General features: G+C 36.2%; 2 protein-coding genes across 4 annotated transcripts; both read left to right on the plus strand.

Moving 5' to 3' along the window:
• Positions 1-619: 619 nt before the first annotated feature.
• LOC144356765 (thyroid hormone-induced protein B-like) lies at positions 620-6,648 on the plus strand. 2 transcript variants are annotated; one of them, XM_078011465.2, is made up of 4 exons: positions 620-857; positions 4,929-5,084; positions 5,524-5,789; positions 6,190-6,648. In XM_078011465.2, the coding sequence occupies exons 1-4, from the start codon at positions 806-808 to the stop codon at positions 6,283-6,285; spliced, it is 570 nt and encodes a 189-aa protein (XP_077867591.2). In that variant the 5' UTR covers positions 620-805; the 3' UTR covers positions 6,286-6,648. The 2 variants fall into 2 exon arrangements, with proteins under 2 accessions (XP_077867591.2, XP_085362884.1); XM_085506758.1 differs by having other exon boundaries at positions 5,524-5,621.
• A 1,069-nt stretch (positions 6,649-7,717) lies between these two features.
• LOC100378875 (thyroid hormone-induced protein B-like) lies at positions 7,718-16,051 on the plus strand. Of its 2 annotated transcripts, XM_085507075.1 has the most exons (6): positions 7,718-8,003; positions 12,282-12,437; positions 12,887-13,146; positions 13,694-13,796; positions 14,114-14,248; positions 15,710-16,051. In XM_085507075.1, exons 1-6 carry the CDS (start codon positions 7,952-7,954, stop codon positions 15,751-15,753), a joined length of 750 nt encoding a protein of 249 aa, XP_085363201.1. In that variant the 5' UTR covers positions 7,718-7,951; the 3' UTR covers positions 15,754-16,051. The 2 variants fall into 2 exon arrangements, with proteins under 2 accessions (XP_085363201.1, XP_006819777.2); XM_006819714.3 differs by lacking the exon at positions 15,710-16,051 and having other exon boundaries at positions 14,114-15,692.
• The last annotated feature ends 757 nt before the right edge of the window (positions 16,052-16,808 follow it).

The raw sequence follows: 16,808 nt of genomic DNA on the forward strand, positions 1-16,808 counted from the left end.
CCCTCTAACCGAATGAAGAGCATTACGAGGGTAATATGCGCATGCGTCTCTACACACGGCGCAGCAATGGCGGAGAATTTGAGTCGGAGAGCTCTTCGGACCATTCAATGTTCCATTTTTTAATGCTGTAAACTGTAAAAACGTCTTTTTTTCCTTGTAAATTGTAAAAAGCCCTTTTTATTTCCCGTAAAACCGTACCAGCTACCCCCATTGCCTCCCCTCCTAGTAGTGTACCAGGTCTTCTTGTTTTGGAACCTTGGTTTCAGTTGTCGTGGTACGAGTGGCATGAGCTATCCTTATTTTTCCAAACACCTCTTATATGTCTTCTTGTTATCCGCTTATCCATCGCAATCTAGTTGTCTAGCGACAGTCAAGCTTAACCATTTTTCTAGATCATTCGCACGCAAAGCGAGGTCATGAAGTGACCTATTTACAAAATGACACACGTCAGGTATCTCTGTATCACAACGCGAAATGCAACTGTTTTTCCCCGACTGATATGTCAGTTAATACATGAATATAATACCATAGTTTGTTAATTTACCGTAAAAACAAGTCACATACAGTCAACTATCAAACACTTAACGTGATCAGGACTTAACACATAGCCGCCATATTGGAACGTGACCTGTGCGGGGTAGTTCAGAGTCAGGTAATTGTGATAATAAGGAGCCTCCATTTGGACTGACAACTGTAACAAGACGAGTTGTAACTGTCGGTTTAGCAAGATTCGGGGTACGCTTAAAAACTGACGTCTATATTGTCCAATATCTTGCTTGGATCAATTCCAATCACAATTTGAGCTATGTTCCGGTATGATGCAGTCTGTGTAATCTTTCTCATGTGGTCGGTTAACGGTAGGTGCGATTAAACTAACTATGTACTCGTGGGTTATAACATTATCCACAGTCCCTGTTGTGGAAGGACTGTGCATTATCGATATATTTTGACCGATCGATCAATCGAAAAGACTTTCCATTGTACTCCTAATCCAAACTAAACCCTTAATCTTCCAGCTCCCCAAACTACAATTGTGTATGCTCCTCTCGATAACAATTGGTGTCCCCAAGAAGCGGCGTTATTTGTGATCAGTGGGATGTAAAGATGGGGGTAGAGCTAGGATTAGGAGTGGGGTGAAATGGAAAGTCTTCCCGAATGTACGCGTGTTGTTTTTACACGATGTTATACAAATATTCATAGTCAACAACCTGCATGTTTTAGTCGTATATCCTACTGTATGATATTTTTGTGTTTATAATCTAGTAGCTTCAGAGTGAGTCTACTTTCATGGTGAGTGGACATTGAGTGTATACGTGTAAAGACAGTATTCTATGTGTATGCGCCAACACATTATCAGTAGAAATAAGAATACTGAATGTTTGTGCAAAGTGCAGACCAATTTGGATTCTTGTTAGTGTTATTTACCAGCCCATGTAGCCTATGGGTTACTCTTTGTGGTTTTTTATTTTATTTATAAGTCATATTTATCCATATTATATGTTATAATGAACATCAGATATGATTATTTATAAATAATCTTTTTATACCAGTTATCAATAATATCATGAATTTCAAATTTCTCAATCTTCTGATGTTGATTCAACATTCGGGGCACCCACCTTGCAGACAGCTTTCTCATCCCCAAGTGAATGCCCGATATGTCGGATAGTGACATGTCTGTCATTCATTACCATGCGATGGATGGCCTCAACCTGATTGTCCGTGGTGGCAGATTTCGTCCTCTCCTAGCCTCGCTTAAAATTAGCAACCCACTTTTGTTCTTTTCAGCGGAATAAGGGGAGTCCTCATCAAGTGTCGTGACCATGTCTTCGTGGATTTCTTTGGGAGTCATCCCCCTTTTATAGAGATACTTGATCACAACACATGCTTCTGTCTGGTCCATTTTGTGATTTTCGTCTCACCTGCTGATTTTAAATGGGCACCAAGTGCTTATTAATGAATATTTAAATTTGCATTTCTATAGGTAGTGACTTAAGACATTATAGTATAAAGTTATACCCCAGAATATGAATTCCGTCTTTGTTTCGTGATGAGGCCGAGAACTTATTGATCAACCCCTCGTATATTTATCAACTCACAACTAAAATATTGAATTATTATTACATACAATCAATATAGTGATAAATCATGGATCCGTGGAATATTTGGTTTTCAGTTAAGTATGAAATGTACAATTTCAGTAGTACCCCAGACAAATAAATCAATTCATAGTTAGCACTCCTGGGCCGCTCACATTATATACTTGGTCACTTAAAGTAGAGATGCAGGTTCGTGGGCACTTAGGAGTGAAATCTTTTTTTTTGTGCTTTTTATTATCCAAACAGTCTTGGCTATAGACTGTTGAAATTTTGTAGAATTGTAGTGGAACATACTCAAAAAAACGATTTTAAAATATAGATAACAGGTGCAAACATTCTCTCTTTTGAATGCTTAGCAAGATTTAGCAAGGCTGTACATAAATAATAAAGAAAGAAACATGGTGAAAAAAAGAAATGCTGGGATCTCCATATTATGCACTGTATTTAACTTCTAACAAAACGATAATACATTCAAATTTGGAACTGTTACAGCCATTTTAATTATGAGCATTAGCAAACTTCTTACTGAGTGAATTGTTATGTAAATTAGCAATTATCTCAGCTTCTTTTAAGTGCACATCCCAGAACTTTAAAAAAAATAGCTCCTAGACGCTTTGACCTTTTGTTTTGAAATTTTCACAAATGGTTGACAATATGTTTATCTTCAAAACGCCGTCGGGGCATTGTTTTTGGTTGAACAGTGTTACAACAATTGTACAGACAACTAGCCTGGGTGTTAATTTATGCATAAACTTGAAGTAGTGAAATTTGAGCTGCTGCCCTACAAAATTGACAACTGGTAGACAGTTTTCAAGACGGTACTTTCTTCATAGTAAACAGATGCACCCATAAACCAATTTTGACAGGAAACGAAAGCATGGTTTAGAAGCTATTTTTTTAAATCACTTTTGACCAAAAAAGCACATTTTTGTGCATATTTCAAATTACAGTGTCCATAAAAAAAATAATAACAAAATTTTAAAATTCCTACAATAAGCTTTCCGAAAATATATAGTTTTGTGGACAAGGGAGGGCATCTTGGTTTCCTAATTAACTAATTAAAATACCTGTCAGGTAAACTGCATCTCATACCTTAAATCATCGAAATATGCAATTTATTTGCATATTAAGGGGGTTTCGTGGTGTACAATTTTTACGCTATGACAAACCCAATGCTACAAAATATTAGTTTTACGTCTTCTTTAAAAACGAGAGACCTCTTATTTAGGTCGCGTGAGCTGCTCCCTCCGCGGTGCTCCAACCCAATGATGCCGTTCGGCCGGCGAGGGTCTACTCACGCCTACATGTCAGGCTAGGCTGATTATTTATATGTACATATTTTGTATGACTGCTGATGTTAAATATATACACCATAACTTATGAAGAATTAGATTACAAAATATTAGTTTTACATCTTCTATAAAAACTAGAGACCTCTTATTCAGGTCGTGTGAGCTGCGCCCTCCGCGGTGCTACAACCCAATGATGTCGTTCGGTCGGCGAGGGCCTACTCACGTCTACATGTCAGGCTAGGCTGCGCGGTACATATCCTTTGTCCTGATTGGAAGTTCAAATGAGTCAGTGACTTTGAAGGCAGTTGATATTTTTCCTTGTAGTCATATTAAAAAAATAAGTAAACATAAATTTCGACCTTGACCTTTGAAAAAAAATTTAATCAAGCCACCGGTCGAACAGGAAATTTGTATGCCATGTTTGATGTTTCTAGTCATTATTTACTGGCAGTTAAGCTTAAATAAACATATACTGTGACAACCTTTAACCTCAAAATATGCACAGGTTTTTTGAGTCACACAGAACATTGTGTGGCAATTTTGCAGGCACTAGCTCCCCCGTTTATATAAAATTAACGTTTGATTGAATTAATTAATTAAAGATCAATAATTTCTGTGGTTGTTACCTGAAATAGAAATATCAGACGTTTTGCGTAGTGATGCGTGTATTAATCACGTTTATCAAAAGAGCCAGATTAAAGCGCGGTGGTCGTCGCGCAGCGCGTGTTCGAATTTCATGTAAATAAACACGCGTTGTATACATCGCTATGAGTCCCATATCGAACAGGACGCGGCACGACGACTGCCGCCCTTTTAGTTTCAATGGTTCATATTTAGTAAAATGTGTACAAAACGACACCACTTTTTCCATGAGTTGGTGATATTGTGAATTGTCGTTTTTTTATCACCAAGGATATGTAGGAATAATTGTGGCGATAATTATGTTGTTCTTTCGTCACCAAGCTAGGATACTCGGGATCATTTATTTCTTCATCTTGTCAATACTAGGTAGATATTAAAAAGTCGTTCATTCAAATAAATAAATACACACACACAACACGATGAGTTGAGTCTACTGACCGTTGATAGCAGAGTGATGTCCTGAACCATTATGACATACATTACTTCCATCACAGTGTAATATGTCGAACGTTTACCTGCAAACATTTTGTGAATACTTATGTAATTATTAGCACAGATGTTTACTATGTGAGGTCAAATATTGGTATGAATCGTTGTTAATGGTTTTGATATCTTTGGATAGTTCAGCGACGAGTAACATTTTTTGTGTGAAATCCGTCATCTTCCATTCAAAGGCACAACATCGGCGCCGTAGACCACTATTATTGTTGTAGGTGGGGCTTCTGTAAATCTAAAATCAACAACATTTATCCTAAATTGTGCGTGATATCTTTCAGTTTGCTACCAAGAGAACACTTTTTACAATTTCAACATTGTTGCATTAACCCTGTGTGCCTGTAATTACATAATTTTGTAATAATTTAATTACTTTATGTATTTCTTCTTAATTTTAAAGGTGGCTGGGGTTTCCAATGTGATTTTGAAGTTGGCTATATAATTGATGGAATGAATCAAGACCCATACGATGACTTTGACTGGAATGTGGGCTCAAGCCCAACCCCATCTGCCAACACTGGTCCATCTTTTGACCACACCATGGGGAATGAAACAGGTTAGAGTTTCCGATCACTCTCATTGTATAGATTGCCGATGCTTACTGCCATATTACTGTATTTTCAGTGATTGACTATCAAATGTATTGGAATTCCTAGCAGAAAATATCCAATAAATAATATACGGTATTTCAGAACTTGTGTATAGACAATTGCTTTAATAAGTTGTAGGCTAAACTTTCCAAATCATTCCAAATATAACCGGAACAGTATTGCATTTGTATGAGACTATGCAGGGTAAAAATAACGACGACCAGCTCGGCCATCTCCAAATATATTAATACTAATTGATAGAAGTACTTTCAATTAGTGGAGAGAAAACAAAATAAACGTCCATTTGAAGTGTTGACAGCAAGGAACAATATTTTATTTGTGACTGGCTTTAATGATGCCCATTTACTTTTCACTTTTACACTTTTTGTAAATTTGAACTTTCAGGTCATTATCTGTATATTGAAGCTTCGGGTAGAGAAATGGGACAGAAGGCCATTATCACCACGCCGTTTATACCCAATGAATTCCCAGGACACGTCTGTGTGAGATTCTATTACCATATGTACGGGGCCAACATCGGTACACTCAATGTTTATATCGGTAACCATGGAAATCAATTTGATCCTCTAATGTGGAGTATGACAGGGGAATCGGGAAATGAATGGCTGAAGGCAGATGTGGATGTGCGCTTGAAAGATGTCATATTCATGGTAACCCTCATTGCCAACGTACTTGTGTATGCTTTCCGGGCAAACTGAGTTTGTGATAAATTAATGTTGAAAGATATCAGTTTTTTTTTTCTAGCAGGCTGATTGAGTTGTCAATGTGTAAAAACAAAATCATCAAATCGAATTTCCAGTAACAATTTCGAAAAAATAATCAAGGTGCTATTATTTTCAACAAAACAAACAATTCAATTTTCCACAAGAATGCATCATGAATTATTGCCATGACCTCATCAAGTTGATGTTTAGCTTTGTTTGATAGTGAAGGTCATATAATGACCAAGACTCGGTATATAATGTAATACTTTGAAAAAAATGGCTGTATTATCAAGTGTATACGTTCTGTAACACGTTTCAATGAGCTTAACGTTTTATATTTGCACAGGTGACATTTGAAGGAATCGTAGGAAGCTCTTATCTAAGTGACATAGCAATCGACGACATCAATGTATTATATGGCCTTTGCAGCGATATCGACTAAGTATTGGCTGAAGATACATCACGGGAACATATACGATTCAACCGTGTAAAGTGGGCATTGAAGACACGTCATACTCACTGATTTGTGCAAAATTAATTTACTGTAAATTACTTTATTTTCAGTTGGAATTTATTTTCGCTATATTTAATTTGCTGATGGGGTGAATCAAAGGAAATAAAATCCAGTAGCAAATTCTTTAGTCTCCTTAATCTCAAATTCAACTCGATATATTATTGCATTTCAGGAAAGTACATTATAACTATCGCAATTGGAAGTTTAAGGATTTGGCTTCTTCATGTTGTTGTGTTTAATTTCTGTATAACTTCAACTTTATACGAATAAAAACATAAATCCTCTACCGAAGCACATTTCATATTGGAATTCTGAAATTTTTTTTGAAGAAAGTAACCTCCAAATGTTGTCAATATTAGGTTTATCAACAGCTGGACGAATCATCACGTAAGCATATGTTCCAATGACCCATTTTAGGTAAAAATCCATGGCAACCATATATATTGGTACTAAGGTGGTTCAATAGAGCCATATAGGGTCTTTGTAGGGTCATCACGTCCTTCTATTGTTAGCATATCTGACTTTTTAATATCATTGTTTATTTTATTATAACCAAATTTCATTTTTGTGTGTGGCTTGTTGTAAACAGTTAGTATAACCAGCTTTATTTGTTTGAGTGTTAATAATTACACTAGAAAGTAATAACAACACGCTTTGACTGATTGAGTCCCGGGGCTTTGTGCGTCTTTTTCGAACGGATTAAATTAATACTGACATATTCGAATATAGGCTGTCATGAGATATAATAATGGATTATAATAACATTGTCAACCTTTCTCAGATTTGTGTATTGTCTTATTTCAAACTTAAGGCTCATGGTGCGTGCATATATTACTGGTCATCGCCGTGGCATCGTAGTTCAACGATACGAGAATGGCAAATGATACGTACCACGTTCTGTATTAGCTCCGGCATTAGTGTTGTCGATACGGAATGCTCTATGGAAGCAAGCCTGACGCTTCCAGAGATTAGCTTGTAAATAAACTATTAGTGAATAAAAACACTCATTAGCATAGCTACACTGGCACTAATCGCCCGGGCGACTGAATTACATAGACGAGAATAATGATTTCAGACCACAACATACAGTCTGCCTCAATTACTTGATTTGAACGAACGCATATCCATTTGACCAGTTTCATTACATTGGTGAATGATACAGAAATGACCGCAAGCAGACAGAATCTGCTATACTCTTCAAATTTTCTAATGACCGTCTGTGATGAGTTGAACTCAGTCTGTCGCAAGAGGGCGCTGCTAGATGTGACGTGGGCCAAGATACTCGTGGTGACTCAGGCTTGCAAAGCAGTGTTGCTGTTCCTGGAATATTATTGTCTTCGACTGCTGACACTTCCTTTCCGTCCTGTCACGAAAGTCGTCGATCTACAAAAACAGTGTCATGGCCTTTCACGGCAAATTGCCTTTACTGGTCGCAGACATGGGTTGGTATTTGAAATATGAGTAGCGGTTGGCGATAAAACGCGAGTTGTAACTGTCGGTTTATCGGTGTTAGGAGTACTTGCGAGAGGAGTCGTAAAAACATAATATCTAGTGTCTTCGCTAGACCGGTCCCAATCACCGCTCAACTTGAGCTATGTTCCCGTACGTTGCAGTCGGTGTAATCCTTCTCCTGTCGTCGGTTCACGGTAGGTTCGATTAAATTAATTATATACTTGTGGTCAATAACATTACCGATATATCTTGACCGATCGATCAATCGTTGTTCAGTCGGTTCCACGGTAATTCAGTCTGTGTATGTATGTATGTATGTATATTTGATTATATTCATGAGAATTCGAAGTAGATGATTTTATTTTAATAACACCATTGTTATCTAAAAAAATATGATATAAAGATATATAGAATCATTGATTCAAATATCACGAGAAAAAGACGTTTTTTGTGAGAAAGTTAATTTTAAGTTGTATGACAGTGTTCATTGGTTTAATATATACAATGATAGAGCTATATTGTCATGGTAACCTCTGACAATTTAATAAATGTTGGCAGTCACGATATATAATCGTTAACATTCTATTTCAACGGCATATGAGATAATATATGCTATATTTTATATTTACCGGAAGTACAATTGTTTGTCATTCACGAGTATTTTTTATCTAAAATTAGTCTTCCGTGTCCCATATCCTTTGACGTCATCATACACCACACAGAAAAGTCTGACGTCTCACCCCAAACGTCAGAGGGAAAAAAATCGGAGACGAGTAGGTTGCCCGACGGTGTTACAACACGTTCACTAACTTGATAATTGATGGGCGCCGTATCTGGGTCATGGTTGGCCATAAAACCCATCGATCTGTTGTGAGCGAGAAGCTATTATCAAGGCTCACCAGCACGCTCTCTCGGTTCTTCCAATCAATCACCAGAAAAAAAATGACACCCCGAGAGGTGAAAGAGTCAGGGGATTAAAATGCCGTGCTTGTTTTATCTCTCGTCTCGGGTTTCAGCACATGCGATCTCCGCCACGGCAAAGAGACTGTAAAATTATTCGAATGCACCGAGAGGTAGCCTTATGTTACGAGACATATGTTTACTTACGTTTCACACTGTTATCTGTTTCCATGACAACTGTATGTAAATTCTGGATGTCATTATCCTTTTGTTTTTATGATGAACGCACAAAAGACGTGAACATTACATTTGTAAATTACGATTGGTACGCTTGGTTTTATTCAAAATCCCCCGAATTTGTTGTCTAGTCTATATGCGCTTACCTATTAAACAAAATCCAGATATAATTGAACATATATCAACACTTGTTTCAGCGGTCATGTCCCGTGCAGTAATCGTTTATATACAAGTATATAACCCAGCCAGTGTGAACAAAAGTATATTGACAGAACACATGGCGTTCAATCAGTGTACTAGTAATCCAGATCGCACCACAAGTGAACCCCATTAATGTTTAAACGTTCACCAGTTCGTTGAAAGCATGGTCTCACGATACAATTTAATAGGTTACACATGATGCGGTAGTCATTCTTTTATAAATATACTTGTCGATTGATTTTATTGAAATGATACTTCATTTGCCTCGGGTAGCGTTACCCGAAGAAGCTCGACTTTATAAGTCAATACGTCTTGAAATAATTAAAATGCAAAGGAAACAAGCAGTGGCGGCCAAGCATAAGCATCACAATTTATGTGTTTACCATTTAGGATAATACTTCATTCATATATATGTCCCTGAATATTTGCACTCCTCGCCACGAAGCAGAATATTCCTGTAACTATAACTACAACCATGATATGTCCCGAGACTTGTTGGTCCCGGCCATGCGACGACTCGGACCAGGAAGTCCTATATTAGGTTTGCGACTGTCGCGACTTGGATATCTTGCATAACTAAGTGCCTAGACGGGAGGTGGACTCTGCTGAGTTTATAATTGTTAAAATCAATTGGCTGCATGATATGAAGCGAATTGTCCGTCATACCCTGAATTCTCAGACAAAAATCAAACAAAACAAATGTGATTTTTGGCATAGTACTGTCAGAGTGGATTCTATCAGCAAAGCCCTTTATATAGGAGTGTTACAACATGTAGGTATTTACTGCTATTAGTGGTGACACTGACCCTAAGACGCAACTCATTAATGGGAACGTGACGTAATTGAAACGATAATTTTGCATACCGGCGATCATGTTACCGTGCACGAATGCAACGCATAAACTAACTTGTTTAAATTAGGGGGCGTTAAAGAGAAAGGGGCCATCTTACGTTACATGACATAATAACAACCCTCTGTAAACTATAATGATGTTGTAATTTACTAATGTGTATATAGAGCTTAAAACCTAACACTGTGACTGTATTACATTTACATTGAAATATTCAGACAACCCATAGTTTACTGGGTTATCAATATATGATTCGCAGCTCTAAGACAGTCGGTGTGATGCAGTGCATCGTTAAAACAAATCAGTATAATAATAAAACTACTAACACTTTGGGATTGCACTTGCCTGTAGAATCCTGGGCCGTGTAGTAAGTTGAATACAAGAAAACATGCCCAGGATGGAGACTGAATTGCTGTCCAAATTAGAAGTCTCAAGAGTGTTCTTATACTTGTGTTTCGAAATCAAATTCAGGCAATACGATGGTGTTACACAATGTATCGCATAAATGTGAGTAGAATACCATCGACCGAGTGTACGTGCACGTCATTTACAGCGCAGAAATTAAAATAACTCGTGTTTATCAATTTCAGAAAGAAGGTTTCCTGTCAGATAATCCGTTTATCAAACAAATTTACGCATTATATTCATGTATTCCATATTATCATGTCAGCTCAGTGTAGTAAAGCAGTGTATTAATTTTCTCCATACTATTTGATATAAATCCTGGCAATCTGATTGGTCCATGCAAGCATATTGATATTTTGACATCATCATGGCTGACTTTAATATCTTATAACAATGTTGATGTGTTCCTATAGTGGTATGTGGTTTGATCCATGTCCCGTGGCGATTTTTGATGGACTGTGAAACGGTCACTGTTTGAATTGATCCCAAAATTATATTCCCAATACCAAATATAATTATGGTTCTAAAATTAATTATATTTTCATTCGCTCCTCGCCAAGATTCGAAACAAATGAAAATTACAATACTCGTTTAACAAATTTGATGTTGTAAGGTCATTCATGAGATATCCCCTATATATTTCCTCTGTATCTAAGCTTTCAGAATATATTTATGCATCAACAGACTAATTACCCTTGAATTAATTAATTAATTAATTAATTAATAAGTTTGTTTGATTGTTACTTAAATAGAAATATTGCGTAGTGATACATGTCATAAGCACGTTTGCTAAGAATCTCTGACAAGGACACGACATATCATGTTTTTCCTGCAAATCTTAATCCATATTATTTACATTTAGTGTATTCATTTTAAATTGAAAGTCGCGGGTGATCAGTCTAGGTTAGACTGAACTTTCACTGCATAGGCTTGTATAGGTTATCGAACTTTGAAATTGGAGAATCGAGTGCAAACGTTTTATTTAGATCACGTGTGAACACTATTTTAGTAATGGAATGCACGCACTGGTTTGAATAGCCGACTACCGGAGCGATTTGTGGGGTTCATCACGTGCTGTTCGTTAATATCATCAACATTGCAAACTCGTCCGATGTTCGTGATTGACACGCAACGTCAACGGCCCATGTTTTCCAACATTTCGGCAATATGACTGTACGTTTCCAGGAGTCCATGGTAAAATAAGTAGAACGTTTACCTACAAACATTTGCTGTTATATCAAATGGATACTCGGGGGGGATTATCTTGGTTTATATATATCAACCAATAATAATTATGGATAATAATGACGTATTCGAACAAAATATACCACGTGGTACAGAAATTCGCAAATTGTACATTGACCACAGCCTCAGTTACAGGCAACTGTGTATTGAAAACTAATTGGGTTTGCACTCCCGTTAAAATATATGAGGCCAAATATTGATGTTTTTTGTCAGATCCACCATTTTTTTATTTAACATTTTATGAATTGAGAGATAAATAATGTCAATCAAATACACCAATAACAGCTTAATATCATACTTATACAACTACCCTGCACGTGTGATCTTGATACATTTTTATTACAACTAATCCAGATGGCATATTCTTATATATTGCATCCACTGGTTCTTTATTTTGAGGACATAAATATTAAGTTCATTATCAATGACACGTACATATTTAATCTGTGACGTTTTGTTTTCTTAGATTGAAATTAGTCCAATGATACGGTAACCGATTGTGTACAATGTTATTGCTATTTCTGCTTTGTTATGCGCGCAGAAACGCAAGTCATTAAACTCAACTCAGTAAAAAATCAATAAATATTGTTGTGTCTAATTATTTATTTATTTATTTATTTGTTTGTTGTTAAAGGCGGAATGCAGTTTTTCCAGTGCGACTTTGAAGCTGGCGAGATATGCGGATTAACTCAAAGCATGGATGACGATTTCGATTGGGAGTTGGGTGCAGGTTCAACCCCAACTGAAAACACAGGCCCTTCATTTGATCACACTCTTGGAACTGCAACAGGTCAGACATTCCAAAATCATCTTTCAAACTCATATGTGTGTATTCCCGTTGCTTAGTAACTGTCATATACTATTAATTTAGTGTATTTTTAATGATAGGTTACGTTCCAAGTTTCATGCCCATATGCAAATACATCGAATTCCTAGCAGAAAATGTCACTTTTCTGTAGGTACTATCGTAGAACACGTCTGCAGACAATTTGACTACTAGTAATTGCTTTTTTACCAAGAAACCGAAACACCGTGATAAAAGTAACGACGACCAACTAGGCCATCTCCGAGTATATTAATATTATTTTCTAGAAGCACTGCCAATCAGATGAGAGGAGCGAGAACAAACTAAACTTTCATCTGAAGTTTTAAAATGCATAGAACAATATTTTGTTTGTGATTTGATTTAATGATTTTTTATTTTTAACTTTTACAAGTTTACAAAATTTGAATTTTCAGGTCATTATCTGTATATTGAAGGTTCCAACAGAGAAATAGGGAATAAGGCCAATATCATCACCCCGATATTAGAATATCGATCTGCACATATTTGTGTGAGATTCTATTACCATATGTATGGAGCCCACATCGGCGCACTCAATGTTTATATCGGTAACCATGGAAATAGTTCAGACCTCCTTATATGGAATATGACAAGTGAATCGGAAGATGAATGGTTGAAGGCAGATATTGACATGCATCTGGAAGATGGATACAGGGTAATTATTACCTTTTCAATTTTAGTGTTTGGAGATATTGGTGTTTATTGCCCTAGAAAGCTGACTAAGTTGTCAATATGTTAAAACAAAGTCTTCAAATCGAATTCTCCATATAATGATTTAAAGGATAATCCACGTGCCACGAATAGAACAGGCAATTCAATTTGCTACAAGAATCACGAATACAAATCCTAAGGAAATTATTATGGTCTGTTAGTATTTTGTTGTGGGCATTTTTGTATGTTATTTTCATCAATATGATATGACCCAGACAACTAGTGAATCAACACCAAACATTGCCTCAAACATCGGGGATGATGATGTAATGTTTCTGATAACATGTATGCACTTACACGTGGAAGAAGTTGTCATACATATTTCCAGCAGCATGTACACGAAGTTCTGGTGAATTAGCCTCGTCCAAATGAAGGTTTTATAATGTGCACGATTCAGATAAATGTAATACTATATGTAATGGCTAGAATATTAAGTTAATGATAACTTCCGCATTACATTTCGATAAGCTTAACGTTTTATATTTGGACAGATGACCTTTGAAGGAATCCGAGGGAGCAATTTTCGAAGCGACATAGCAATTGATGATATCATGGTGTCCCATGGGCTTTGCAGGGATATGGGCAGTACACTTAGTATGTACATATATAATACATATTGTTTTGGAATACATGACATACAGAGATGGACATGTTTTTATTTGTCCACTTTGAGTTGTATTGTAAATTATTTTTCAATGTAACGTCATAATGTTCCCTTGAAATTCACCATTTGCAAATCGCCGTAAACTAACTGACGAAATATTTGTTTGTAACTTGATGAACATGAAAAGAAAATGTGCCAGAGGTGTCATGTCACGATGAATTTCATATACAACTTTTGCTGCAATTGTATTGCTCTTTACTTATAACTAAAACACTTAATATATATATATATATATTTTTATTTTAAGCACCACCCTTGGAAATTACCTCAGCTGACGAACTGCGACAAGTAATTGTTGACACGTCGAACACTGAAACACTGCCACCGAATATCACGAATGGATTAAATGAAACGGTACTGGCGGGAGCTTCAGAAACGTCAGGTGTGTATATTGAGATGTCGACTCTTCTAATTATCGTATGTTGTGGAGTGGTATTCTGGACAGTCGTGTTTATAAGTTTATGCGTGTACATTCTGAGAGACAGGAGAACAAAGAAAAGCTATGGATTGTCACAGGAACCTTGTGATGGAACTAGTGACGGAAGTAACAATAGTGAGAATCAATTAGAAACTAGTCCCACTGATGTAACCTTTGCGAATGAAACTGATATTATAGTTCACGAGGCACACATCTATGAGAATGAACCTCGGAGCAATGAAAAGACAAGGTCAGCTAAAATTGTTGGTATTACTCCTGGTGTTAACGCTACAGAGAGAGAAACGGGTGCCCGTACCAGTCCACACATAAGTGAACTCATTTTAAAGTTTAAAAACTTAGAACAGGCAAAAACACAGATCAACTAGTTTATTAATTTATTGTTTTAAAGAGATTTTTCAATAAAACAAAAAAGGATTAAGGCGCGAACAAATACACAGGGTAAAATCAAAAGCATCATTTGATGTGTTACTGTATCTCCAGGTTCCTTATGTACAGTTTGTTTTGTCAACATTTCATTGACATCAGTTATTGGTGGCGTCGAGGCATTGTCAAAAACATAGACACGTATTTAGATCTTCTGCGTTCACCTTTGGATTGGCTATACTTTTTGTCTACATGATATAACATTGAGGTTACCTCCATGATGATATCTACTACAATAGTCACGGTTGAATGCTTTAACGGGCAAGGAATTCTCAAGAAAACCCCATTCTGTCATCGAAGTGAACAAGGCAGACTCCGTGATCAGTTCATCAATCTCATTTTTAATTGGATATACCACAGAAATACAATTCCAAAAATCTTGATTTGATGATCGCGATAAGAACCTCATCAATATTTGTGCATGTGAAAATTAATAGAACATTTAGCATCATTCTGTGTCCCAATTATTTTCCCTGGGTGGATACAAAATTGATTACATCAGTAAAGGAAACACATTCGTCAAGTTGATTTATCAATTTATTAGTAATGACCATAATAGAAAATGTTACTTTCAACTGTGTATATTTAAATAAAGTACCGTTTTTAATGTTAATAAGTAACATATATGTAAAATTATGTCCAGTGTGGCGTTATTGAAATACGCATTGCTGGTCAAAAAGTGTTTTCTTGTTTAAAGGGAAAATAGAGTATCTTAAGTAGAAACGGAAAAACAAATCATTTTTAAACCTTTAGGGGTATTAAAAGTGCCCAATTTGTTAGACTCGACATTAATGAAATTCTTACACAAAAATGGGCAACGTGATCATTAGAAGCTCTCAAAAGCCTGGATCTTTCGACATACAAGCAAGGTCCATCCTCAGAGAAAATGTAATTTATGAGAACTTCAAGGATTTGTATGAAAGACATCCAAAATAAATTTAAATATGATTATTTTAAGAGAGAACCATTTTATTTTTACAGGTTCTGTTGAGAGAAGCATGGATCACAAACGTATCTGCAATTAACACAGGACAAGTGACACACATATACTTAGTTCTGACTCAGAATGCACCAATTGGGCTCCGGGGCTTTGTCAAATGCCAAGGCATAGGCTCAACGTTTTCACACAAAGTGTATCTGGGTCGAATAGTTATTTGTAAACATTATTTATTAATTTACTTCCGTGATCCTGAAAGCAACAGAAACCTTTCTCCACTATTTCTATTATACATCATTACTCAAAGTCTGGATCGGATACCAAACGCATCTAGATTTTGCGTGTGCACGTTCCCTTCTGAGAAATAAATGCAGCGCCAACAAATATTTCAGAGAGTCCAGAAAGAGTTTGTTAAATCGATAGATAAGTGTTGTGTACAAGTATGTACACTTGTTGACTCATACTATCTAGAACACCAACTATGCCAGAATCATTAAGAACATTAGCATTTGCTGATTTTAACAAAAAACGTTCAAGTTCTAAATTTCACAATACGCTTAGAACAAAAATGTGGCATAAAACATTTAATAATTCATTTACAAAATACACATTTATGGACACAACTTTTGTATAAACTTCTACAGTTGGATGTTATTTTCACCTTACACAAGACTTACTTGGTAATACAAGAACATATTAAAAAGTAAAAAAAAAGCAACAATCATCTACTATTACATTCATCATATGTATGACATACATTATCAATACAGGAGAGAAACATACCAGCTCGGGAGGTTAATTGTATTTCTTAGTTCGTGGTATCAGTACTAATAAGGATTTATAAATAAACATTGGCAGATCAAGTTTGTTAGACTTGACTATGTGATTATACACCATCGTTGCTGGTGTATTAAACTGCAATTGGAGACCAAAGCTAGGTCATCGACCATTATTCGATTTGTGCATCTTTAAAGAAATAAAGAAAGTTCCACCCTCATTCCATTACTATTGGAAGATGTTGGTTAGACTGCATGCAGTGTGGATTAGAACAAACCACATTCCCCGCAATGCCTCTCTACCCACATGTCAACATTATCAAGATTTTATCCTATGAAATGTGAAACTTTAGTAAGCAGCTTGGCA

The sequence above is a fragment of the Saccoglossus kowalevskii genome, chromosome 13, assembly GCF_978046115.1.
Source record: "Saccoglossus kowalevskii chromosome 13, keSacKowa6.1, whole genome shotgun sequence".
Classification (NCBI taxonomy): Eukaryota; Metazoa; Hemichordata; class Enteropneusta; family Harrimaniidae; genus Saccoglossus; species Saccoglossus kowalevskii.

Bases quoted from the DNA above. Each gene is read 5' to 3' on its own strand.
- LOC144356765 (XM_078011465.2), top strand. From the start codon at position 806: ATGTTCCGGTATGATGCAGTCTGTGTAATCTTTCTCATGTGGTCGGTT. The intron at 858-4,928 runs GTAGGTGCGATT...TTAATTTTAAAG, and splicing joins TCTCATGTGGTCGGTTAACG to GTGGCTGGGGTTTCCAATGT. The intron at 5,790-6,189 runs GTAACCCTCATT...ATATTTGCACAG, and splicing joins TGAAAGATGTCATATTCATG to GTGACATTTGAAGGAATCGT.
- LOC100378875 (XM_006819714.3), top strand. From the start codon at position 7,952: ATGTTCCCGTACGTTGCAGTCGGTGTAATCCTTCTCCTGTCGTCGGTT. The intron at 12,438-12,886 runs GTCAGACATTCC...TTGAATTTTCAG, and splicing joins CACTCTTGGAACTGCAACAG to GTCATTATCTGTATATTGAA. The intron at 13,147-13,693 runs GTAATTATTACC...ATATTTGGACAG, and splicing joins ATCTGGAAGATGGATACAGG to ATGACCTTTGAAGGAATCCG.